A 25,525-nucleotide genomic window follows, 5' to 3' on the forward strand; every position below is an offset into this window, starting at 1 on the left:
TATAGTTTATGCACCCATTAAGTGTCAGGCGTTAAAATTACCACATTGAAAGCAAGCATGTGATTAACTGCTGTGATACCACATCTTCTTATGCTTACTGACATAAGCTTAAAATCAGTTTGCACTTAAAACCAGTTTGCAGATAAGAACAGAAAACTGAAGTATTATTATCTCCATATCTTTAAAATTAAGATAAGCTAAGGTCTTTCACCATATTAAGTGCAGACTGTGAAATAAGCTCTGATTTCCCGGGGCCAAGTCAGTGGCTTAACTATCAAAATTCCCGTCTCTCTGTCAGTTTGGCCAGTTTTGCTGTTCTCGCTGGTTGCTTCTGCATCCCGCGCGCTCCAGCACAGCATGCTCACCCAGTAAGGGCACAGAATCCAAACGGTCCTTAAGGACCTCATTCTTCCCCATTACTTCTTTACAAAGTGGCAAAAGCCATGCAGTAAGAGGTTTAAAAAGTCTTCCTCTCTCAGCTGACAGCTGAGTGAAGTATGTTCCAGCAGTACTTCCAGTGCCATCCTGTTAGTAATAGAGTAGGCCAATAATAAGCAGTCACACTGAACATAAGCAGCAGTCTTAATCAAACTGGATATCCACTAGAGGACCATCTGATCTCATCAAAATTAATCAATTTGTGGACTGTATCATTCAGAAATGCTGTAATGATTTTAATTTGCACATAATTGAAAGGTAGTGTAACATTTGCATGTTCCTTTATTGTTTCTTCCTCTGGTTTGGCTTGCTTGCTTCCCTGCATACAGGTAAGCATATGTATGTGTATTTCTCTTAAGTGTTTATCATTCACCTGACAGAACACCACCTAAAGTCTTATGGAATATCACTTCATAGATTAGAGGTAACAAGCACTGCAGAAGAGAGCAGACCTGTGAACTGGCCTACTCTTTGTGAACCCTTACTGTTATTTAAAATTCTGAATGATTTCTAGACATCTCCACTCCCTTCCCCCATCCCAGAACAAGTTAATTTGAAAGTATTTAAAGCTACCTGGCACCTTTTGCAGCTATACTTGTGAGGCTCAGAATCTGCACTTTCATCAGAGTTGTCATCGTTTTCCTCTGATGAGATTCCAATTTTACCAATGAACTCTTCTCTCTGGTGATCATCCATTAGTGCTATGTCCTGTGCAGGGTGGGAAAGAATATTGTTTTATTAGATTAAACTTCTATTTCAAAAAGTAACACCTAGTCAGCTTTTGTTGCCCTGCAGACTGCCTTGCACTAACAATTGCTGTAACGTTATTTATTTAAAATGTGGGGTTCTTTTTTTCAGCCAAAAAGAGTCTCCTCAACTACCACAGGTAACACTCATTTTCCACAGCTGTTGCCTTACACAACTGTTTACTTCACAAACACCTGCAAAAGCACTAAAAAACCCAGCTTGCAAAAAGAGCTTTCTAATTTGAATGGCACAACTGCCCTCATTTGGAAGCATACAATTTTATATAGTTTATGTACCCATTAAGTGTTAGGCGTTAAAATTACCACATTGAAAGCAAGCACCTCCTGCTTCATTCAATTCAGGTAAAAAAAGTTCCTCTGTCCATGACTAAACAAGGAAGAACTGTTTATCCAAACAAATAAAAATAATTTTTTGTGTATAAAATGAACTTTAACGTAAATAGAGACTCAGCTGGTACAGTATTACATCCAGAAAAGCATCTTTATGAGCACCGCTGAGTGATACAATTCCCTTTCAATTAAATTTCTTAAAATTCATTGTTAACCTAGTTACATCAAAATAATCTGGGTCTGATTAAGCACTATTAATAGGTTTGGGTTTTTTTTTGTGATTTGGAACATTTTGATAAAACCAGGTAAGGAACTGAACACACAGGCAGTTATGCTGGCATGTACAAGAGAATCACAATCATTGGCAGGGAAAGGGCAGGAACAATTAGTTCTCTTGCTCATTTTTTTCCCCACTATGAGAGGGGATGACAGTAACCCCTCATACCAACCAAACTACAACTGAAAAAATACATCTGACTGCAGCCTGCTTGTTATTTTCTCTGCTTTAAACTGAGCAACTTCTGTGATTTACCCAAGGTCACAGAGGTGGTTTTTCCACAGTGTTCAGAACGGTTTTCTACAGTGGTAGCTGAACTAACTTCAAATATGACAGTCCACATACTCTGTAGCAATCCAGATGTAGAAACAGCCATGGGTAAACCAGGGCACAACTCATACTAGGCTGCTACAGAAACATCACTGCACAGGGTACATAATCACTGTTGTGTTGCCAGTATGAACATGTGGCCCTAACAGTCTCAATATATTTATTGCTATGTTTATGTACCTGCTAAGTAACAGGCATTTTCTAATAAATTATTAACACAATACCTTAAAATGGACATGAATGTGATCTCTCAACACATCCACCCTGAAAAATTTACGTCCACAGATTTCACAAGTGTATTTCTTGTCTCCGTGTGTTAAGAGGTGTTTGTTCATATTGCTCCTACATGAAAATACCTAAAAGAAAAGAAGAAGGAAGGAAGGGTTTGTGTATCATGTCCAGCAGGGCTACAGTTCTTTGCAAGTTATCCAGCGGGTAGCATAGAACATATTTACTGTCCTGTTTTATTAATTCTGGCCAGAAGCATGTAGGAGCTCCTGTCATCCAGCCAACAGGCTACTGCAGAAACTGCTAGCACAGCAAAATATAGCTGTACGGTTCCAAGGAACTGACTGAAATTGGCCATCCATCAGAGGTGGACTTCCAAAAAAGCTGCATCAGAATTACGTAGGGTAAATTTAGAAATACTTAGACAGCGTCTTTTGAATCATGAATGTTCCACCTGTCTAGAAAAAGACACATCCACAAAATCTACCTTAATTGATATGCAACATATCCAAAGCATCAAAAACAAAGGTCTACACACCAGCTTAAGAGTTGCTAGAGTACATCCTGCACCATGAATCATTAAACATTTATAAAATCACTAGTTAAACCCACAGTCTTTGGATCTGTGATAACAACACCTTAAGATCATGAGCATTAAACACCCAAATGCAACAGTGCCATGACTACACCATGAATTTGCTTTGATTTCCAATAGAAAATGTTTCCCAATACACACAGGCAACTCCAGCTGTTTACAGTCCGACAGAAAAACTTCACTCTAAATAACACAAGCCATGAGATTTCACTGACGGACACAGTGGCCATGTTACACTCTACATTGTGCTACACCTCCTGAAAAAAAGTCTAGTCTATACTGGATATATATGGGAGCTCAGGCAGTTTAAAGAGTAACATCTTGGCTGGGGGACAGGGCTCGCTAGTAACTAACCACACGCCTGTCTGAGTTGCAAGGTAATCTGAGTTGGCACGTACCTCAGTGCAAGTCATTTACCTCAACCATTTGGCAGGCTGTGTGCCTATTCAGGTAGGCTCCTATTGTGGTTTAATACATGGGTGGTAGCTTGTTATGCCACGGTAACTCATTGGAAGGTGCTGGGTTGAGGCATGCTGTACCACTGCAGTATCCTTGGAGCTACAATGCAGAGCTTCACACGACACACACGGGGAAAGACGCCTACCTTCCCGCACACGGGGCATCCCGAAGGCTCCTTCTTGTAGCGAACCATGTTTTCCGTGCTGTGCTCAAAGTCTTCTCTTTTCACACGCCTCACCCCTTAACAGAACAGTCCCCATCAAAAAAACAAAACAAAAAAAATAAACCATGGTTTTCCACTCCAATCTGCATGCCCTTGCAGGTGAATACTGTAAAGAAGAGTGAAACACTGGGAAGAGCCTCAATGCAGAATTTAATTGCTAACAAAAGGATAATTTCTAAATTAAAACGGTGTCTTAAGAATATAAAAGCAGTCTGCCAAAGTGATGTATTATGGCTTACTGGTTATTACACCACTTGTAAAGTGTCTGAAAATAGAAATTTATTGTCAACACCTGGAAACAGGCAGATAGCAGGCCTTGGCACTTTGATCGGATATCTGGCGCAGAAACTCCCCTTTGCAGTCTCTCAGGAGAGAGGCTACCATCCAGCATCATCTTCAATGCTCAATGAGGATCTGAAACCTCTTTCTCTGCTACTTTCGGGAGGGAAGAGGGCTGCTGCTGTTCTGTGACAGCTAAACATGAGACGCCTTGCCATTGCCCTTGTCTTCTAGTTCATGACACAAAGGTTTGAATCAGAAGAGCAGCCAGTGACGGTTGGCTACACTCAAAGCAGCAAATTAGACAACCTGGCTGCTTTTTTAAAATCACCTTTGGTTTTATCATCTAGATCACTAGAGGTATTTTAATAGCTATTTTAGCAATCTACCATCACCCAAGTTTTTACAGAGTCTTTCAGTAATTATAACATCCTTAGATGTTTGAGATTTTGAACACTGAAATTATCTCATTTTCATATATTCTCAAGATTTTGAGAGATAACATCACACAGCATTCCTATACAGTAGTCACTTTCAGTTGTACATTGCAAGTTAATTCTCTGCCTTCAAATTTTCAAGTTACTACACACTTTTTTAAAAAAAGAATTCAAAGAAAGAAAAAGATACAATTAAAATCAGCTAGTGTAAACTATTGCATAATAAGCCAAGCAACTTTCACATGACTGTTAGTAGCACACTCACCAATCATGTGAGGCTGAAAAAAAAAGGTAGGTACCTCTCCTAGAAAGTTTTTCATGGAATTAGACAACTCCCCTCCAGGTTCCATTACTATTATTTTAAATAAATGTCACATTTTGCTGAAACCTGCTACTCCAGATCAGCTGACAAAAAAATGACAGCTACCATCCAGAAGAATCTAACACACAATGATTTCCTTAACCTTCCCACCTCTACTGCTGTTTCAAGAGTAATAATTAGGTTGATCTGCAGTATACTTACCTTCCAAGTGTCGTCTCTGATGGTCTAGCATGACATCCTTCCGGTAGAACATCTTATTGCAGATTTCACATGCAAACTTCTTATCCCCATGCTTTTTCTTGTGTTTTGAAAGATTACTGTTTGTAGAAAAGAATCTGAAACACATCTCACACTGGAATGTCTTGTCATCTGTAAGCAAGAGAAACCACGCAGCTCTTTACAGATGAAAACAGGTTTTGTGTGCTTCTTTTGTAGTTTGTACGTAGTTCTTTTGTTAGATCTGAGTTTTAACGTGTAATCGATCATTATGTGGATTGAGGAGGGAAATGCAAAAGCATCTGTTCTTTTACTTAAAATTTTTTTTCAAAGGCAACAAATATATATGATACTAACTTGAACATGGAATCTATCATTGTAACTTCCTCACATGGGCTATTTCCATTGTGTTGTAGCATACATTAAAATTATCTTTGGAGTGGATTCTGTTATAGTTAATTCAAGTTTTTAATGTTGGTAAAATCACTACGCATACAGCAACACAGCATCACACAGCTGTGTCTAAGCACCAGAATACTTCTGCCAGCACTGGCTCCTAATACCAGCCAGTACAGAATACTCAAGAAAGTATAAAATCTCAAAAATATACCATTACATGACAGTAGGCCTATGAGGAATGTGTTTCGTATTCAGTAGTTGAGACTTTTCTTGGAACATGAAAGCATGGTCTTGTAGGTGGAATATGCCAGTGCTGCAGCAATCACAAAGAAGTAACAGTTTGATACCTTGAAGAGCAGAGCAAAAACTGCTGCTCGTTTTGGTCAACTCAGAGAGAAAATATGCTGCTGCCCTTGAATAAACAGAATACTGAGGTTACTTCATATTACTTTCCATTCTTGATAAGGCTGAGCTTTTATACAAGCTGTACCCTCTGAAAGGAAATGAGAAAACCTACTTTGAATGGTGCTGTAAGGAGCAATTTCTCAGGTGATTCTGGACTGACAGTTATCATGGGTCCGTAAAAGTAACCACGATGTCATTTTCTAAGCATAAAATCACTCAGCATAAATAATGTGAGTAACCACAAGGGATAGCTATGGGGGAAAAGGACAGTAAGAAAAAACATCTAGAGAGACTACTGCAAGTATAAAGAAAGCACAAGAAAACTGTAATTACAGAAAACTACAAATTGTTGATAGTACTGGCCCCCTTTCCAGTTCCTCTACTTCAGAAAAATGAGGTGAAACTTAGTTTCAGGAAAGAAGATTAAACAGAGATGGTGACAGGGTGTCTGTGAACATACAAATGAAACACCAGTGAGGATACTAGATGGGTGAGCAGGAGATACTAAAAAAAAGCAATACGTAAGTGGATGTGTTGTTCTACAGATTACTGGTTACACTTTTCTTACCTCAAAAAAACTCTTTTTGTGATAAGTGGGGCAGGTGGTTGTTGTGATGATGACAAAAATCTAAATTCCTACTTCCCTACTGTAGTCTCTATGCTGAGATGGATTTGTGGACATCCCCCCAAAATGGAGTAGAGATGCCAGAGAAAGCGAAACCATTAGCCATTCTCACCAGTCCTGCAGTTATGGAATTCCAATGCACTCTCTATCCGAAAGGCCTTTTCACACGTGGTGCACTTGTATCTGTACTCACTGTCAACCTGAGGATTGCAAACAGTAGCTGTTTAAGCGGGGAAAAAGCCAAGTCACATCTGACAGAGAAATTCTAAATCTCAACTACTTTTTCTGTTTTCTGTCTTTTCCAATTTTTATTTCTTCAATGGGACATTTAAATACACATTGATGCAAAATTCTGACACTGTATCATCCTGCCATGTTCCTACACCTGAGCTCTCTAAAAAAAAAAAAAAAGTAAACCATGCACCTGTTGCATGTAACAGTCTTCCTGATAATCCCCAGTCCAACAGAGACAGAGTTTTTGAGAAGCAAGATGTAATCTGACTCATCCTCCAGCTCCAGAACAGATGCCAGCAATCTGAGAGTTTAGGACCTTGATGCCAAGCAGCAAAATACTCACTGCCAAGGCCCCACTACAGGCATGGTGCTGCTACTGTAAGCGCTGTAGGTTTACACATGCGCACATAGTCCTTAATGACACAGCCTTCTCCCAGAGAGTTCATACATTAAATGACACTACAGGTGGGGATAAATGAAACAGGACAAGCAAACAAGACTGGAACAATCCTATTTAGTACCATAAACTGAAGTCAGATCTCACCTCTAGATCATGCAGGTCCAGCTAACTCCAGCTTGTCTTGCTGTAACTGATGCCTGAAAACAACTTTCTATAGGAAATTCAGACACGAAAAAGGACTTGTATGCTCAAAAGTGTGTCCCCACTTTGCAAATTCATCAGCTGTTCTAACAGAAGATGTTACCTCTCCCTATCAGCCTTATCTCACTTATCCACATGGATATCTGCTCAAATATAATTGACCCAAGCTCCACAGCTAGCACCTGGAAGCTCACTGTACATTTTCACCTAACCTCAGAAAAAGTCCACTAGTCATTTCCACTTACTTCGTTCCTGCTGTGCTTGTATGAAACATGCTGCTTCAAGCTCTCTTTACGGCTGAACAGCTTTGCGCATTCCTCACATTTAAATAGTTTGTCACCTGAGGGGATCAATCAAGATAAAATAAAAAAAAGAAAGTCGTCAGCAACTGATAATCAACTCCAGGCAAGACAGGGGAAACCAAAGCACAAGCAACTGCAAACAAACAGGCTAGTGATGAGAAGCTTTAGTAACTCAGGAGATCCAAATAGGGGACTTTAAGTCTTCCCAATAATTTTAACAACAATTTTATTTGGTTCCCCCACCCTTTTTCAGTGATTATTTTTCATGGAATCCTTAGAAGTAGGTCAGGGACCCCTGGAACTGCAGGTCACAAGCTAAAAGCACTCGGCTAACATTTACACAGCAACGTTACCCATGTGCCTGTGAAGGTGGGGGCGACATGTATGTATATATTTAAGGGGAAGAACAGTTCTGGGAACACCATCACCTTCTCATCCCGTTTAAAATATGTACCTAAATTAAAATTCAAATTCAAATTTCAACTTTCAACTATTAACTTCCCATGCTTTGGTCTGCAAAACTACAAGAGTTCCCTAAAGAGTTTAAAAAAAAAAGAAAAACAGAAAGAGAGTTCTATTAAAATTATGTATCACAATATCTAAGAATAGCCTAGCTCTTTTACTCGAAGGTGGAACCACTGAGAGACAAAATCAAACGCACCATGAGAACGGATGTGCCTGCTGAGGTTGCTGCTGTTCTGGAAGATCTTACTGCATATACTGCATTGATATACTCGCTTGTGCTCTCCAAGTTGTTTTATCAGCTTCCGCCGTATACCATGTCTACTGGAGAGAATTAAACTTCTTTTGAGGGACATGGTGTTTTGGTGATGAGCAAACCTACTGGATTAGAGAAAGAAAGGCAGGGACTGAAAGGTATCCCACAGGTTGCAAGAAAGAGTCCCACCAGCTGGCAAAAGCTAGAGGAGTGTTATGCTGAGCTTCTGGCAGGAGTGGGGGGCCTAGAGCTTCCTCACTGCCCAGGCACACTCCTGGCCACCCCCCTGGAAGCAGCAGATGTCAGAGTGCAGCTCACCCCAAATTACCTTCAACCAGCACAAACAAGGAAAAAAGCAGCAGCCACCAGCCTCAGAGATTCTCTTTCCAGGCCCCTCAGAGAAACATAAAGGATCTGTTCTGCTTATCCTCTGAAAACATTAGCACTATTTCAGCTTAGGAAGCTTGGCAGTTTGCATGCAAAAGGCATATATGATAACAGGACAGCAGGGCACCAAGAAGCAGTACTGTTCTATTTCCCAGCACAACCACCCGCTGGAATGCATTTTTGATGGCTCTGTGTCTGCCAAGGACTTCAATATATAGCTCTACTAGCTAATTTTGAAAAATCAACTGCTTTAGTATACAAAAAATAATTCAAAAAGCCTATTTTACCAGGACAAAAAGACATAAAAGAATCTAAATTAATCAAATTATATTTAAGAGTCTCCCCGAGGTTCTGTTATACTGAAGTTTTCCCCTCCCACTGCTCTGAATCTGAAGTATCACACGCACAAATCAACATGAAGTCATTCATGAGTTAAGATGACAAGCAAGACCGAGTAATAATGGTTAGCATAATTTTTTTAGCAAAAATATCTTTGCCTGTTTTGTCACCAACATTCAATGGGAGTAATATTTCACCTTGCAGCTGCAGGATGCTTTTGGAATCACACTGAATAAAAGCAGTAACGTGACGGAAAATGAAATTCTCATGGTTTATGCTCCAGAATTCTACCACCAACATCTCACCATCTGTGCACCATCCTCCAGTGCACAAGCCATCTCTGCGGCACTCAAAGTCAGCTCTTGTAGCAGCAGCATCACACAATTTTAGGCTAATAAAAAGAGCATCTGTGGGCCCAGAAGTTGAGCAGAGCTGTTACATGCTACATAATCTTAATTAAGCCTATGAGGAAATTCTGCATCCCAGAGCACTTACTTTGTCACTGAACTGATGCTATTTGTGGCGCTAGGCATCTTTCCTAAAACCAATTCCATAATTCTCTCTTCTGCAGCTGAAGGCAGGGCTACCTCTTCTGGTGGGACCTCAGTTACAACATCAGCTACACGTTCTGCTGCAAACACATCACAAAAATACAGTGTTAATGTGGATAGCTAGAAATAAAACCACAAATGCAAAAATTTGCTTTTGTAGTGAGATGTGGCACTGAACATATTATTTGTCCACAACAGATAATAGATTGCTAATGAGTAGGTAGCACTTGCAAGATAGAGAAAGTGTCTACTGAATGACAAGTAAGATGTAGCTAACATATATTACAGAGGTGTAATTTCTTACCTCTCCAACCTATTACTAAGGCATCAGTTGACTATGCATCATGAAATTTCCTATTAGAACCTCCCGTAAAGGAAGGTAAGGCCCTGAAAAAAAGCCCCTTTCAAGAATAAACCTTAAGGTAGAGTGAGGAAGGTATCTCCTCTTGAGAGGACGATGCTTTCTTTCCTGTTGCTTCTTGGAGAAAGCTAGGCAGGTTTCTCATAACCACTATCCTGTGTTTCTCTGGGCCTCTCTATTACTGAAACAATCACAGGAGAGTGCAGGCAATCTAAGTGTAGGTGCTGCAACATTTAGCGCAGACAAGGACCTCAGAGATAATTAACAAAGTTTCTAAATTGTCTGCTTTAGTGATGTGACTAAAAACCGCCATCTTGTCTCTGTACTGCTTTCTAGGCCTTTCTGAGAAGGCATCAATACAGGCATATGAGAGGGTATGTGCTTAGCATTTTCTTAAGCTTTATTTTACCCGCAGAATCTTTCTCTTCAGCAATGACAAGAGGTGTTTCTGCTTTTGCTGTTTTGGGCTTTCTTCCCCGCCTGGCCTTCCTCCTCGAGTCTGTACTGGCACTGGCTGCATCACAAATCACTGGCTGATCCACAGGGGAAGCCTCTGCTGGTCTCTCTGCAACAGCCTCGTTTTGGCTGGTTTGGGGGGCACCTTTAGCTTGTTCCAGGTGACTCAGCAAGTGCTCTGGGTGGAAGGGGGAGAACAAGAGAGTAAGGAGGAATGAAACTGTCATGAAATACTCAAAGGGATAGATTGAGATGAAGCCTATCTGTCAGGTCAACCTCACTTAGCAGAGAGACTTCAAATTCTTTCAAAAGCAGTTGCAATACCTTCCTAAATAAAAGCATGCAGTCTATTAAACATTGAAACGATTATTCACAGATACTGAATTTTTTAACAGATTTGTTAGACATCACTGGAAAAAGGTTGCACCCCCTGATAATGGGTACATTTTCCCAAATGCCCAAGTTATTTACAGCCTAAGTCCCCTCTTCAAAAATGATTCATCAAATGGTCAGAGCTCTTAAATATTTTAAGTTCCTTTGAAAACTGCATAAAATAGCTGCAAATGAAATGCAGAAGAAAAAAGGAAGTATTTCACTACCTTTACTAAATCTGCGCCATAAATACCAGACAATATCACTAAGTATAACCTGGCATCACTGACCGTATACACTGCTCATGCAGTTCCCCATCCTTGATATTCCTCACATTAACATGTCATCTCCTAGACAACAGTTTTATTTCTTCTAGATTCAACATCACAGGTATTTTCCCAGAGATTGACCACTGCTGTATCCAAAATATCACTGTTTTACCTTCCCTTCTACTCTTTTTCTTAAACGAACATAAAAATTAAAGCTTTTATCTTACTGCATCATGGATGCGGTATGGCTTCACAGTGTCCTGCTCTGGAAGAGCAGAATTCTCCTGCTGTTTCTCAGTACTCTCTCATTAATTTCTAGCACTTCTCACCTGTCAGCAGCTGAGGCTCCTGGAAAGCAGACGAACACACTTTACACGTCCACTGGCTGGACTCTGCTTCTGCAGCTCCACTACCTTCTGGAGTGTTCACTAAATCACAACAAGAAGAAATACTGAAAAGCTTTGAAAATGGGAAGGTGGTAAATCCCTGTAGCTTTGTTTACGTTGCAATAACTCCCTGGGTATCACAAGTTATGATTTAAGCCGTAAGAGGCCCACAGGAGTAGCTGGGACCACTTCAGGATTTTCCAAACATGAACACTTAAAACATCAGAACAGATGAGAAGTCAGAACAGAAACTAAATGATGCCAGGAGAGAATATCAGTGCTCTTATAAAGTCTAGAGGGTCCCTTTACCACTTTCTAAAGAACTGTGATTACCAAAGGCACAATATAAAGCAATTTTTAGCACCTTTAAAACCAGGGTTACCAGTCCTCTTCTGGGTCAGCTGACGATAGAAGCAGGAGAAGCCTCCTTGCTCTCTTTGAAGAGCATTGCAGAGTAAGAACATTTGGGTTAATGGAAATAAGGGTGAGGACAATGAAAACGTGGTTTTGAGCGGTTTCATTAATTAGATGTTCTATGAAACCACCATATTCATGTTTAAATTAACATATCAGCTCACACCAGATAAAGAAAATAAGAAATTAGGGAGGAAATGGAACTGGAATGAAAAAAAAAAATCAAAACAGAAAAGAGGAAAACGATTTCTCTGTTCACAGTCCATTGTCTTTAAGTTCTGGATGATATGTCTGAATTTGTCAAAAGGATCTGATAAATCTGGACTGGTTCAGAGATTTTTTTTGGTACACACAAAGCTGAATATTCCACAGTCTACAAGACTTCCCCAGAGGAGGAGGATGACACTAAAATTAGGTTAAGTGAATGGCAGCACAGGAGATTCAAACTGTACCTCAGTTTCTGCCACAGATCATTAGGAAGTCAGTTAATCTCTCTCTGCCTGAGGACCCCATCTGTAATGGGAAGATAAACTTACTTCCTCCTTTTCACTGTTGGCTCTTAAACCAAAAGAAAAGATTCTCTGAGGCAGAAGATGTTCCGTGCTACAAATTACATTCAATGTTCTGCACTACAGAGGTGTGTAGCTCATCCATGCTGTAATAAATAAATAAAAACTGACTAGACAATTCAGCAACAGAGATTCCTTCTTCACAGGCTACATAAAGAACTTCTTATCTTGAGAGCTCTGTCCAGGAGGCCAAAACCAGCAAACCTAAACCCCAAGATCCTGCATAACTTAAAAAAAAAGTCAGATTGTTAAGCAACATGTAAGCTATTGTGTCTGTCTCATGAAGTTGCAGGCTAGTAAAACTGAAAAAGCACTACCTACAAAACTGAAGTTTTCTTGGGAAATTGTCCCTGACTGCACTTCCTTGCTCCTTAGCTGTCTCAAGCAGTAAACCTAGAAACCCTACCTGTGCACTCGTTTGCCAGGAAGAGTCAGGTCCTGTTTATGTTCCCACTTTTTCAGGCTTCCAGGGTGGTTGCAGGGCAACGCAGTTTACTTGGAAGCACAGATCTGTCAGTTGGTCACAGCTTTGTATGACTTGAGCCAAACAGTCACAATCAAGAGGCATATTTTTGTTTAGAAACACCAAAACACTACCTCAGTGGGAACACTGCAGGGTTCCCAAAGTATAATAGGCAGTGTTTTGTTTCTATTGAGTTGGACTTTCAGACAGTAGGATGAAGGATATAGGAGAGGCTGTTCAAATTCTTCATAGTTCCGCCTCTCCAGCCCCAAAAAATCAGTGATGCCAAACTGAAAGACAACTCCCCAGTCAACTTCACATTTTAGCTGTGACAGTATCGAAGTTAAATGAATGGATCTTCTGATGAATTGCTCTGTATACATCTGCAACAACTCTCCTCCTTCTGGCTACTTTTAGTAGGCAAAATTTAGCAAAGTAACCTTTGCAAACAACAGACCCAGAACGGTTGTCTTTTGATCCTGATCTCCACACTATACACTCTGAGTTTATTTTTAGACATGTCAATTTGTGTTAAGTGGGTTCTTAATGTCATTGTTCTACTTATCAGAGATTACAGTGTAGGAGGACATTGCTTCATAATCGACCTTGGGGACTGAGTTCCTATGACACCACTAGTTATTTCCTGAGCCATATGCTCTTTGCCAAGAGTATCTGTATTACTTGTAAGTTTATCTAAATTTGAGTTCCTGTAATCAAGTACAGCCTGAACTCTAATAGGCTTCTCTTATTATTGTAATTTGGGATCACCAGTGTTCTTGTAACTTCCAAACAGTGGTTTGCATTCATGCGCAGTCGCATGTTTTCTTCTAGAACCTACACTTTGCACAGAGAGTCTAAAGATTTTCTTTGGAATTGCACCCACCTCAAACTAACCACCCCCAAAGTCAGAAGCAGTTGTGGTTTTCATGAAAATGATCGGCCCCTCTGTTGGTTTATCAGTCCCTCTGTCACTTTTTAGCCTGCATATGTATTTTAAGCACTGTGACCATGAAAATAAAAAGAAAAATGCAGACTTTCACATGGTCTCTAAATTAGTATTTGCTGAAAGTTATATAACCATAGTATCTGGACAGAAGTGGTACACCTAACAGCTCTTTGCATCTATATCTGTCTTCTGTCTCCCTTAAAAATATCGTAATTTTGCATACCTGCTGGATCAGCTGCTGGTATGCTGGATTTCTTCGTTTTTTTATGGGAGAAGACAGCAGACGAAGGTTTTGAAGAGCTTTTATTCCCCTCTTTATCAGATTCCATTACTACCAAGCACATATCTGTGAAGAGGAAAAACAGTTCCTTTTCTTTACTTTCCAGACCCTTTGATTCTTTTGCTCTGTGCTGAGGGCAGTAATCATAGTCAGAAAGTTTTGCCCTATAGCAGGCCTATACATCTCATGTAAAATCCCAATCAGGACACTGTTATGCCCTAATCTCATACAATGTGCCTTTCATATTCTGGGATGTATAGTGAAAGGGATGAACAGAGAAAGCAGGACGTACCTAAACAATATTTTTAAACACCCTTATGCACACATGAATACATGAATATGTTAAACTACAGAGCAAAAAGATGAAACCTCTCAGTTAATACCAAATGGAAACATCTTAGAATTCAGAAACCCGTTAACCACATCAATTCAGCTGTAGCACTTAGGACTGTGCTTACCATCAAGATCAGCCATAAAGCATACTGATGGCAATGGCCTCTCCCCAAGCCACTTGTCACCCCAAATTATACTCAATGTAACAATAACACCATCTGGGGAGTACTCCCAACATAATATCAGAAAGAAAATGCCTTTGCAGTGATAAAGGATCACACCTTTTATCTGTAGAAATGCAAAAGTAGGAGAAAACAAAGGGGCAGAGCAAGAAAAGACTTCTGGCAATTCTAATTCAGATTCTAAAAAATCTGCTGCCTTTCTTTGCCAATGCACAAGCAATCATGTGCAATGGCAGTTCACTCCTTATTCCAGTGGGTCCCATGTAAGGCTGCATTAAGACAAAAGTCATTTTTTAGAACTGTGTAACAGTTCTGACCAAAACCAAAACATTTTCACTACAACTGAAAAAGGATGGCTTCCTTAGCAAATCTGAATATACATTTACATTTACACTGGCACTGTGAAGAGGCTGAATCATCAACTAGGCCATCCGTTTCCAAAAACTCAGATATATCAAGGTGAAGAATCTATGCTTTCTTCTTGTAGGGCAACCATGTATGCAGGTTAGCCTGACTCTAAAGACTAACAAATTAAGGCTCAGAGCCTATCTGATAAACAGCACTGTCAACTACAACAGTAGGGGACTATCAGTCCCTATCAGGACTGGGCCCTTAGGAAGGAAAAAAGGCCCCCACACATACCATTGGCAATACTAGTGACCTGCTTCAGCACTGGCTTTTCCATTTTTTTGGCGTAAAAAGCTGCATACCACACTCGCAGCTCAGTTCCTGGTGGGATGTCCCGGGAGGTGGTGAAGTAAATATCATTGTCATGCTGGAAGGCAGTTAAGTTTTGATGCTCATATTCGGTGGCTGGTCGCACCATCATCATCCAGTTGCAATCATCTTCATTTGAGGTGTCAAAATATACCAAGGGCCCATCCTTCTGGAACACCTGCCAAGCAAAATATGCATATAATAAAACCCTAACAAATAATACAAAGTTAAGAAGAATTTTTGTCTTCTGCTTTTGCAATGGCTTCCATTCAATGTACATCAGAGACAAAGCAAGCCTCAACACTTGGATCAAGCATGTTTCATGTATCAGGTGAGTAAGTTCGAGATAGACTACCAGGGGCAGGACAGGAACAAACTGAACTTCTATCCTAAAAATTCTTGCTATAGCCACCAGTTTCTCACAAAATTTGAATGACTGAATACAGGAAAATGGAGGGGAATCCAAACAGCAGGCTGTGAAACACCCACCAGCCCAAGTGACATTTCTAAATCTTTGCTTCTGATTTAGGTATTAATGAAAACGTAAGACTGAATTCAATTTTTACCATAGCATTTTTCCTACCAAAACTTGTCAAGAGAAGAATAAAACAAATACATGACATAAAAAAAAAATTATTCTGCATGGTCCATAAACCTAATGCGTATGCCACTCATTAAGCAAATACAATCAAATTGAAGTGACTCATTAAAACAACTGAAATGAACTGCCATAGTCATTGTCCCTCTTGTATCATCACATGCAGAAAGTGAAAGACAAGCAGTTTTGCTGACGGTATCCTAGCGCTATGTCCTACAAGGATGTTCACTTCAAACATGCAGAACAAGTCTTTAGTTTGGTTCTTCTGTATCTTGCCCAGAGAATGCTTGTTTAGGTAGTCTGTTACAGGGCATGCCTAAAAGATGTCCCAAATAACCCCCCTACACACATTTTTTTCCGTAGTGGTAGATAGCATAAAATCGTCATGGGTAAAACTGACTCTGTTATTGCTTTTCATGTGTTATGTCTTACCTTCAGGGGAAAAACTGATTCTTTTTCCAGCTTGGCAACTCTCTTGGATTCAAATGGGCCAAACTGGGTACGTTTCACTAGCTGAGTCAGAGCAAATACTCCTTCAGTCCCATCTTCCAGTTGCCTTATCTCCAAATTAGAAGGCAGAGAAGATCTATGAATTGAAGAGATAACTGAGTAAAAATCAATTACACATAAGACAAAACTGCAAGAATCCATAGGAGAAAGAAGCCAGCAACTATTTCTCCAATCTCCAGTGACAGAAATCAGAAAAAAAGTTTTCTACGAGGATTTATAAATAAACAGAGAAGAACAGCTACCAGCAGCGGAGGAGGGCTGAGTCAGTGATTACTTGAGAGCGCTGAACCCATGTAAGTCCAGGGTCCAGTCTACCTCACAGCCTGCACCTGAGGGTGCTGACAGAGCAGTCCAATACCATAGTGAGACTACTCTCCATGATCTTGGAAAGATCATGGGCATCAGGGGAGGTGTCAGATGACTGCAGAAAGACAAATGTTGCACCCATCTTCAAAAAAGCCCAAAAGGATGACATAAGGAACTACAGGCTGGTTGGCCTCACCTCAGTCCCTGGGAAAATCATGGAACAAGATCTTTTGAGAGGCATTTATGGGGACATGAGGTGAAGGTGACTGGAAACTATCACCATGAATTGATTAAGGGCAACTGATGCCTGACAAAGCATTTGCCTTCCAGGATAAAATGACCAGGTTTGTTAATGATGGAAGAGCATTGGATGTCATTTCCCTTGACTTTAGCAAGGCTTTCAACACTACCTCTGATGATATTCTTGTATCCGAGTTAGGATGTTATGGCTGAATGGGTACACAACTACTAGAGTAAGTAACTTGTTGGATCAGGTGGTCTGTTGGTCAGCCTTAGAGAGTTGTGGTCAATGGTTCTTACTCTACCTGGAGGCCAGTTACAACTGGGGTACAGCAGAGGTCTGTGCTGGTACCTGTCCTGTTTAACACCTTTATCAAACAACCTAGAAGGGGCAATGGAGTGCACTCTCATCCAGTTTGCAGGTCACACTGAGGGGCACAGTCAATATGTCTGAGGGCAGGACGGCCACCCAGAGGGACCTGGATAGCCTGGAGAGATACACTGACAGGAACCATATGAAATTCCAAGTGCAAAGTCCTGCACCTGGGAAGGAAGAAGCCCTGGTGATGGTACCAGCTGGGGGAAGACTCTAGGATAAACAGCAAGCTGGGCATGAGGCCATAGCATGTTCCAGCAGCAAAGAGGGCCAAAAGCATCCTGAATGGTATGAAAAGGAGCAGCCAATAGATTGAGGCAAGTCATTGTCCCCCTCTGCTCTGCACTTGCTAGATCCCATCTACCTACTGCCTCCTGTTTTGGGCCCCCAATATGGGAAAGACATCGACAAACTGGAGCAAGCTCAAGCGAGGGCTACCAGGATGGTCAGGGGCTAGAGCAGTCACCCTGTAAGGAGAGGCTGGGGAAGCAGGGGCTTATCAGCCTGTAGAAGAGATGGCTGTGGGGGCCCAAATAGCAACCTGCGCACACCTACAGAGACATCATTGAGACAAAAGAGTCAGGCTCTTTGCAGGGGCTCATGGCAAGAGCAGAAGAGACAATACACATACAAATGAAAAATGAGCAGTTCAGCCTGGATATTAGTGCTGACTGGAATATCCTTAGACTTCTTCCAAAATGAATTATCCTATGACTCCACAGAACTTTGGTTTTTATCATGCTTATTTTAAAAAATAAGCTATATTCCTCCCCCAATTTTAAAACCTTACATACTTACGCAGATCATAGCCCTTAAGATGAAAGCCCTGTAAGTTTCACTTCCGTCTTCTAGCCCCCTTATTACAAACGCTAATCACAAGTGCTTCTGTGCTCCTGCCTCTCTCATTCACCAAACAAGTTTCTGAGAAGAACTACATGTAGTAAATATTGTTACTACATATAATACACAGAGAACATCTTCCAAAATGACTGGGACCACCATACTGGTTTTACAGGTACCAGATACAACCCTGTTTTTTCAGCTCTCTGCAAACAGATGAAAAGCTAAAAATAATCAGACAGGCTACTGACTACTCTACAGAAGTTGACACTGGCAGATCCGTTTTCCTGTCTCGATGAGGAGAAATACAAAAAGATTGCAATCTTAGTGATAAGCAAATGAACTGAAAAAATGCTTTCAGTTTTAATAACACAATGTGCAACATTAGAGACAGTGAAGTTCAGGAAACGTTTCTTAACACTTCTTTCTAACCATAAAGCATCCATTTTATCTTTTCAATAGGACAGAAGAAACAACAATCATGTGGTTAAGCAACTAGACTGTATTTTAAGAGATTCACATCTAGTTTGTGGTTAAACTTGCCCTCAACCTCAGACAACTCACTCTCTCGGCTACCGTTCCCCACACGTAAAATAAAGGCTGCAATTATACTTCTTTCCCTTTCTTACCTTACCTGTTTTCAGCCGTAGACTCTTCAGGAAAATAAATACATTTTTCTGTAAAACAGACATTTTTAAACTCTGCTTTCAAACACACTATCCAGCAGCCAACACTTCCACTAGGGAACACTTATGCATGTGCATGTCAAAAAAGACTGAAAACCAGTGCATGCACCGTGTTTGCAAATGCTCACAGTTGGAACACTTGGATGCTATGGTAATTATCCACTGTACAAATAAGTAAGAGCATTAAATTGCAAGGCAAAAAAAGGAAAAAAGATAAAAGGTAAGAAATAATAGTTTAACTTGTCATTGAATCTGGTTAGGATGGGCTAGAGACTTACTGCACTGCCCAGTTTCTGCGTATAAGAAATGCAACTCCATCACCAGTTTCTACTATTCTACAGGCATCTTGAAATTACCCTCAAGAACAAAGCACCTCTAGTGTCAGGGCTGTTAAGACAGTACTCCGCACCAACACTTGCTACAGGAGTTTGTCCACGGCAGGTTTCCAGACACAGGAAGGTGGTGCCTGGCAGGAGCTGCAGCGAGCTTCCTTTCCTTTCTGGGAAGGCCCAGGAAAAATGGCCATGGCTCGTGAACATGTGCAGCCAGCGCACACTGTGCGACACCATGAGCATCCTGCCCAGGCAGAGAGGGGTCACAGTACCCGTGCGGCAGACCCAGCACATTCAGTATTTGTTACAAGTTGATTCTGGGAATATGCAGTATGGCTTATGTAGCAGCATATGTCAGACTTGCCGCCCACATGCCTATGTTTTCTGTCTGTGACTTCCCAAGAAGAAATATGGAAGCCCTAAGCACATTATATAATACATGAAGCCATTTGAACTCTCTTCCCTTTCTGGATTTGTACTGCATCTTCATGATAGTTGTTTCTTTTCCTTGGCCTTGCATTTTACACCTTAATATGAAATTTTGCTGACAATGCCTGATTGCCTTTCTCTGTAAAAATCACTACTCAGTGGTGTTTTCTCCTAACTAGATTTAGTCTATTTGTTTCTTTGGGCAAGCACGAATGTTTCTGCTGTGCTGTCACAGGTTTTCTGACAGAAGCATTACCCCTAATAATTCATAAAGACTCACAATGAGAAAGACTTGTTTTACTTCTTGGTGGAGGAACTACAGAGGTTATGCCAAGCAGAAGGACACAAGCATTCATATGAATGAGAAATCCTCACACACTTCTCTCAAACTAATACAGCACCTCTGAGGAGGGGAAAAAGTTGCATGTACTCAACCAAGACAAAAGTCATCACCCCATCTGGCACTATTGGACTTTTTGGCAGAAACCTCAGCAAAGAACCCAAGTCCTGATGAGCAGCAAGTTATTTTTTGGCTTCAGTTCAGTAAAGCACTTAAGTGTGTGGATCAATTTTTCTATTTAATCAAAGCCATGTGCTTTCCATAGATTGGGACTTCACTTTTCAGCTGTTGGCGTGACACCCATTAAACAGCAAACCACAGAATCACAGAATCACTAGGTTGGAAAGGACCTTTAAGATCATCAAGTCCAACCATTAATCCAGCGCCACCATGTTCCCTAAACCATGTCCTGAAGTGCCACACCCACACGTTTTTTGAACACTTCCAGAGATGGTGACTCTACCACCTCCCTGGGCAGCGTGTTCCAATGCCTGACCACCCTCTCAGTGAAGAAATTTTTCCTAATATCCAATCTAAACCTCCCCTGGTGCAACTTGAGGCCATTTCCTCTCGTCCTATCACTAGTTACTTGGGAGAAGAGGCCAACACCCTCATCGTCACAAGCCCCTTTCAGGTAGTTGTAGAGAGCGATAAGGTCTCCCCTCAACCTCCTTTTCTCCAGACTAAACAACCCCAGTTCCCTCAGCCACTCCCCATAAGACTTGTGCTCCAGACCCCTCACCAGCTTCGTTGCCCTTCTCTGGAAACGCCCCAGCACCTCAACATCCTTCTTGTAGTGAGGGGCCCAAAACTGAACACAGTATTCAAGGTGCGGCCTCGCCAGTGCTGAGTACAGGGGCACAATCACTTCCCTACTCCTGCTGGACACACTATTCCTGATACAGGCCAGGATGCTGTTGGCCTTCTTGGCCACCTGGGCACACTGCTGGCTCATATTCAGCCGGCTGTCAACCAGCACCCCCAGGTCCCTTTCCTCTGGGCAGCTCTCCAGCCACTCCTCCCCAAGCCTGTAGCATTGCATGGGGTTGTTGTGGCCAAAGTGCAGGACCCTGCACTTGGCCTTATTAAACCTCACACAGTTGGCCTCTGCCCATCGATCCAGCCTGTCCAGATCCCTCTGCAGAGCCCTCCTACCCTCCAGCAGATCAACACTCCCACCCAACTTGGTGTCATCTGCAAACTTACCGAGAGAGCACTCGATTCCCTCATCCAGATCATCTATAAAGATATTGAACAAGACCGGCCCCAGAACCGAGTCCTGGGGAACACCGCTTGTGACCGGCTGCCAGATGCGTTTAACGCCGTTCACCACAACTCTCTGGGCTCGGCCATCCAGCCAGTTCCTCACCCAGTGAAGAGTAAACCTGTCTAAACCACGAGCCGCCAGTTTCTCCAGGAGAATGCTGTGGGAGACGCTGTCAAAGGCTTTACTAAAGTCCAGGTAGACAACATCCACAGCCTTTCCTTCATCCACTAGGCGGGTCACCTCGTCATAGAAGGAGATCAGGTTGGTCAAGCAGGACCTGCCTTTCATGAACCCATGGTGGTTTTATGCTTTTAAATATGCTTTAAAAACTAACATGGGTGCTGGGTTAGTCAGAACTAACACAAACGTTCCTTACCTTGCCCTGCTCAACACAAAGGAGTCTTTGACTGTCACCACTGGGCCCAGTTCAGGACACTCTGAATCATGGTACTGCCCACAGTCTTCGCACCCTGCAAGGAAGGAGACAACATACAGAAAGGCTGATAGAAAACATTTCTGTCAGCTACCTCCTGTTTTCAAGAGCCAAATACAAAATCTAGCACCAGGCAAAATACATACATACAGAGGCAGATGTTTGTTTATGTTGCTTAAAAGAACATGTGTAATTGAACATCAAATTGATACCTGGCACCTATGTAGGGGAGATAACACACACCGTGATCAGTACTACCAAAAGACAATTAACTTCCTCCCAAAGAACAATAATTGCCTTACATCCACAGTAAATATTCTGCTTAAAGATGGCATTATTCTTCAGATAAAGTGCCTTAACATCAGACAGCTAAAGAACACCACATTACTACTTTCGCCAGAACCCAGGCTTTTAGAAACAGCTTGGGTAGCATGGTCTTTTTAGCAACAGGAGGCATAAACTCAGTACCAGTAGCAGAACTGGCACAGGGCCTCAGCAGGGCACGAGCACGCTGTGGGTACCCAGCTCTGCCCAGAGCGCTCTTTGCCTGGCCCGCTCATGCTCTTTGCCTACAGCGCAGGGAGAGGTACCTCCAAGGTACCTTCTGGTGCCTTTCCAAACAAGTCAGATGGCTGCGCAGCACACTTTGGCCACTTCTGAATTCACTGTCACCTTACCTAAATTAACTTTTAGTTTAAGTGGCTGTAAATTATCCAGAACTGAATAGTTCCTAAGAAACAATTTTCAGAACAGGGTAATTTGAGGCTTTCTAAAATAAGTCAACAGGATTTCAAGTGCATATACATTGCTTCACTGTGAAAAATAGCTGTCAAACTGCCCTGCTGGGCCAGCAGCTTAATAGATCACTGCACAGGGGTTATATTCCTATAGTGCGATTTCCACCTGAGCTCCACACCCACAAGGGCAAGTCAGGTAACCCCAGTAAGGATGCAAAGCAGAGGGTGGCTGTACCTTGCTTGGGAAGAGAACAAGACAAAAGTCATGTCTTTCCAGGGTATGTCCCCTCTGGCAAAGCTACTCTGTAGTCCTAACTGGAATCCTCTCCCTCCCAGTGTTTGTCCCAGTGAACTAACAAAAGGATTTCTTCTAAGACATGGAAAAGGGATCCCAAACTACAATGCATAGTTCTGTGGTGTTTTTTTATTCTAACAACAAAAACAGCTTAGCAGTGAAAATCCACATACATTTGACAAATGGCAGTACCAGCTCGTGTAGCCCCAAGCCTGGCCACTGCTTGCTGTACAGCTGCTTTCTGCTGGTGAACCAAGGAACGAAACAACCAGATTTTCCCATCAGTTTACTTTTCAGCTGAATGAATTTCCCAGTCTAGCTTGCTGTACAGCACCCAATAGCTGTATCAGAGGTAAGGATCAGCGGGCAACTGCTATCCACATAGTACCACCATCAAAACTAAGCCTACAGCCAAGAGGTCTCCCCTGTCCTGGACTGTTTACCATAACATGACCCCCTTAGGTGTGCCTGTAGCTCACGTTGCACTTAATATTACTGAAATAATCCAGGCTAAATACAAGTTTCCAAAACCAGAGAAGGTGGAGGAGCCACAGAGGAATGTGTAAACCAGACTGCTGAAAAGAACTGGATTATCATCCACAAAGGGTTGTCATAACTAACGGGGACAGGAAGAAATAGCCGGAGCGACAGCTTCTTAAATGGGCTTTGCTGCCAAAGGAAATGAAGGACTTTGTCATTCCCCTTATCTTTTGACTGCACCTAGGCACCCCTCACTTCTGCAGATAGCCACCACACAGGTTCAACAAGGTAGAGACAGCACTGTCCAGAACTACATGCAGGAATAAGCTAGACATTTCTCTCACTCCTTTGTGGATGAATGATCAAAGCAGGAGGAATATGATACTGATGCTGTGCAGCACGTCTCAAAATATAAGGGATGCCTTACAGCAGACATTCCCCAAGGCTGTTACACTCACCATATGTGACACTTTCAAGAGATTACAGCCACACGAGAATACAAAACTAAGCATGGGATAAATGCTAAAATACCATGGGGGGAATATATTCACAGACTTCTACAAAAATATTCCAAAACTCTCTTATGTCTATGAAATTCACATTCAATGATGTTAACTATGGGAGTGCACAGTATCATTTATAACAACTCACTTTTCTAGAATGGAAGCAGTCCCCATATCCTACAGGAAACACAGAGAGCGCAAGAATGCACAAGAAATTAAATGACCACAGCCATTCCCTCCACTGGAAGGGGGAAAATCATGTTGTGTGACATCTTCTATCTGTGCAATTAGGTAATGGCATCACATGCCCATCCTTGTTGCTATCCATTAGGGTCTTTTTATGAAGGGGAAGATAAAGTAACTTCACTACAAAAATGCCAATTGCATCAACACTATTTTTGAAGGAATCCTGGTGAATCCGTAGTGGAGGGAAAAGTGGAACTTTCCGATATAGTCGCCATAAGGTTAATGTGCAGCTGTGGAGCCATCAGGGGTAAAAGACTGGATCCACACCACCAAAGACATATGCTCCATTCTGCTCCTCCCATATCAGATCGACAACATCTAGGCCCTCTCTGCTCATACAAGTAGGTGAGCAGACTCTACACCTCTTAACTTTTTTCCACTGTAATACCAGATCCTGCATGTCCAGGCTGGTGACAAAGGAGAGGCTGCAGGGCTAGTATGCCACTGGGAAACAAGCCTACTAGCCAAGCCCCATGAAGCATGGGACACTGCCCACCACATTCCCTGGGCACACCACTGCTGCAGCATCTCTTCACGTGCCATGACCCCATGAGTCCAGATCCCAGGTCACGGAGCCCACTGGCACATGGGGTTATGTGGAAGGCAGACCACAAAGCAGAGCTGCATGAAGTGCAGGCCTAGCCGCAGGGGCACAAGAAAATGCAGTGAATGCCGAGAGTAAGACTTGTCAAGGCAGTCGGTGCATCTCAAACGGGGTTTGCCCACAAAGAATAATGATCCTGCATCCTCCTCCTGTGGAGATGCAGATCTTCAACTCAGGCTAGAGGTCAGAGCTCCCCACAGACACCCCTGGTAGCTGAAGCTGGCTGTACAAACAAAGGCCTTAAGAGTAGTGTTAGGCCTTCAATCTCACTTATTTCAACCATGAAAAAGCTGTTCTGCTAACTCACATTCAGAGGTCTCTGTGTGTGTTTGCCAACAAAGCCAGGAGAATGTGTGTGCTTAAAATGAGCAACCTTCTCTCTACTCCTCCATAAGGTGTCTGAGCTTCCTTTACATAAATACTTTTCTAATAAAAACTTAGCCTGTTTTAGCCTTTAATTTCAAACATTCTGAGCAGACAAGTCACATCGTCAGTTAGATCACTTTCCTTTCTAATACTTACAAATAAACATAGTCTCATCACTGCCATCTTCAGCCATTTTTTAAACCTGCCAAAATACAAAACATGAAGTTAGTTCTGAATGACTTTTACTTTCCATATTATTGAAACATCCCTTTTGTGGAGTGACGATGCTGACTGACCCAAAGCATACCCAAACACACAACCGGTCCTGCAGGAGTATCAATGGAAAGTTAAATTTAAGTGCTAAAAATCCCCCAGTGATGGCCGTATCACTACATGTTGCTGAAATCACTACCAAGAAGCCTAAATGTCCGTAGGTTCACAGGCATTTATCTCTGAGGCAATGCTGTCTCATGCCACTCCCCATCCCTTGTCTCGCCACCCCCCAGCCATTCCTGTCTGTCCCCTGCTATAAGCTCCTGTGGAGCCTCAGAACAAGCAGGGTCAGAGGACTAACCCAGGCCAGCAACAGCCCCTGCAGAAACAAGGCCCATCTGGTTCACGGCAACATTTTATTGAGCAGTAGCTTAAAAAATTCCCTCTGAAGGGTGGATTACTTATTTAAAAAACACAATAATCTTAAGAACCTAAAATCTGCAGATACGATCAC

General features: G+C 41.9%; 1 protein-coding gene across 2 annotated transcripts in view; it reads right to left on the bottom strand.

Annotated features, from left to right (window-relative positions):
- The window catches only part of PRDM15 (PR/SET domain 15), a gene marked incomplete at its 5' end in the record, with an annotated part of 32,847 nt that extends 7,847 nt beyond the window's left edge, over positions 1-25,000 (bottom strand). The window contains 15 exons of one of the 2 annotated variants that reach the window (XM_082006092.1): positions 1,012-1,146; positions 2,367-2,498; positions 3,570-3,664; positions 4,887-5,054; positions 6,443-6,530; positions 7,411-7,505; positions 8,129-8,310; positions 9,407-9,542; positions 10,233-10,457; positions 11,250-11,348; positions 13,922-14,044; positions 15,136-15,388; positions 16,241-16,394; positions 21,511-21,604; positions 24,955-25,000. In XM_082006092.1, the coding sequence (XP_081862218.1) occupies positions 1,012-1,146; positions 2,367-2,498; positions 3,570-3,664; positions 4,887-5,054; positions 6,443-6,530; positions 7,411-7,505; positions 8,129-8,310; positions 9,407-9,542; positions 10,233-10,457; positions 11,250-11,348; positions 13,922-14,044; positions 15,136-15,388; positions 16,241-16,394; positions 21,511-21,604; positions 24,955-24,991 (2,016 nt within the window). The remainder of the gene's footprint in view (positions 1-1,011; positions 1,147-2,366; positions 2,499-3,569; positions 3,665-4,886; positions 5,055-6,442; positions 6,531-7,410; positions 7,506-8,128; positions 8,311-9,406; positions 9,543-10,232; positions 10,458-11,249; positions 11,349-13,921; positions 14,045-15,135; positions 15,389-16,240; positions 16,395-21,510; positions 21,605-24,954) is intronic. The other variant, XM_082006091.1, reaches the window with a different exon arrangement.
- Between the last annotated feature and the right edge of the window lie 525 nt (positions 25,001-25,525).

The sequence above is a fragment of the Phaethon aethereus genome (assembly GCF_964289735.1).
Source record: "Phaethon aethereus genome assembly, chromosome: 1".
NCBI classification, from domain to species: Eukaryota; Metazoa; Chordata; class Aves; order Phaethontiformes; family Phaethontidae; genus Phaethon; species Phaethon aethereus.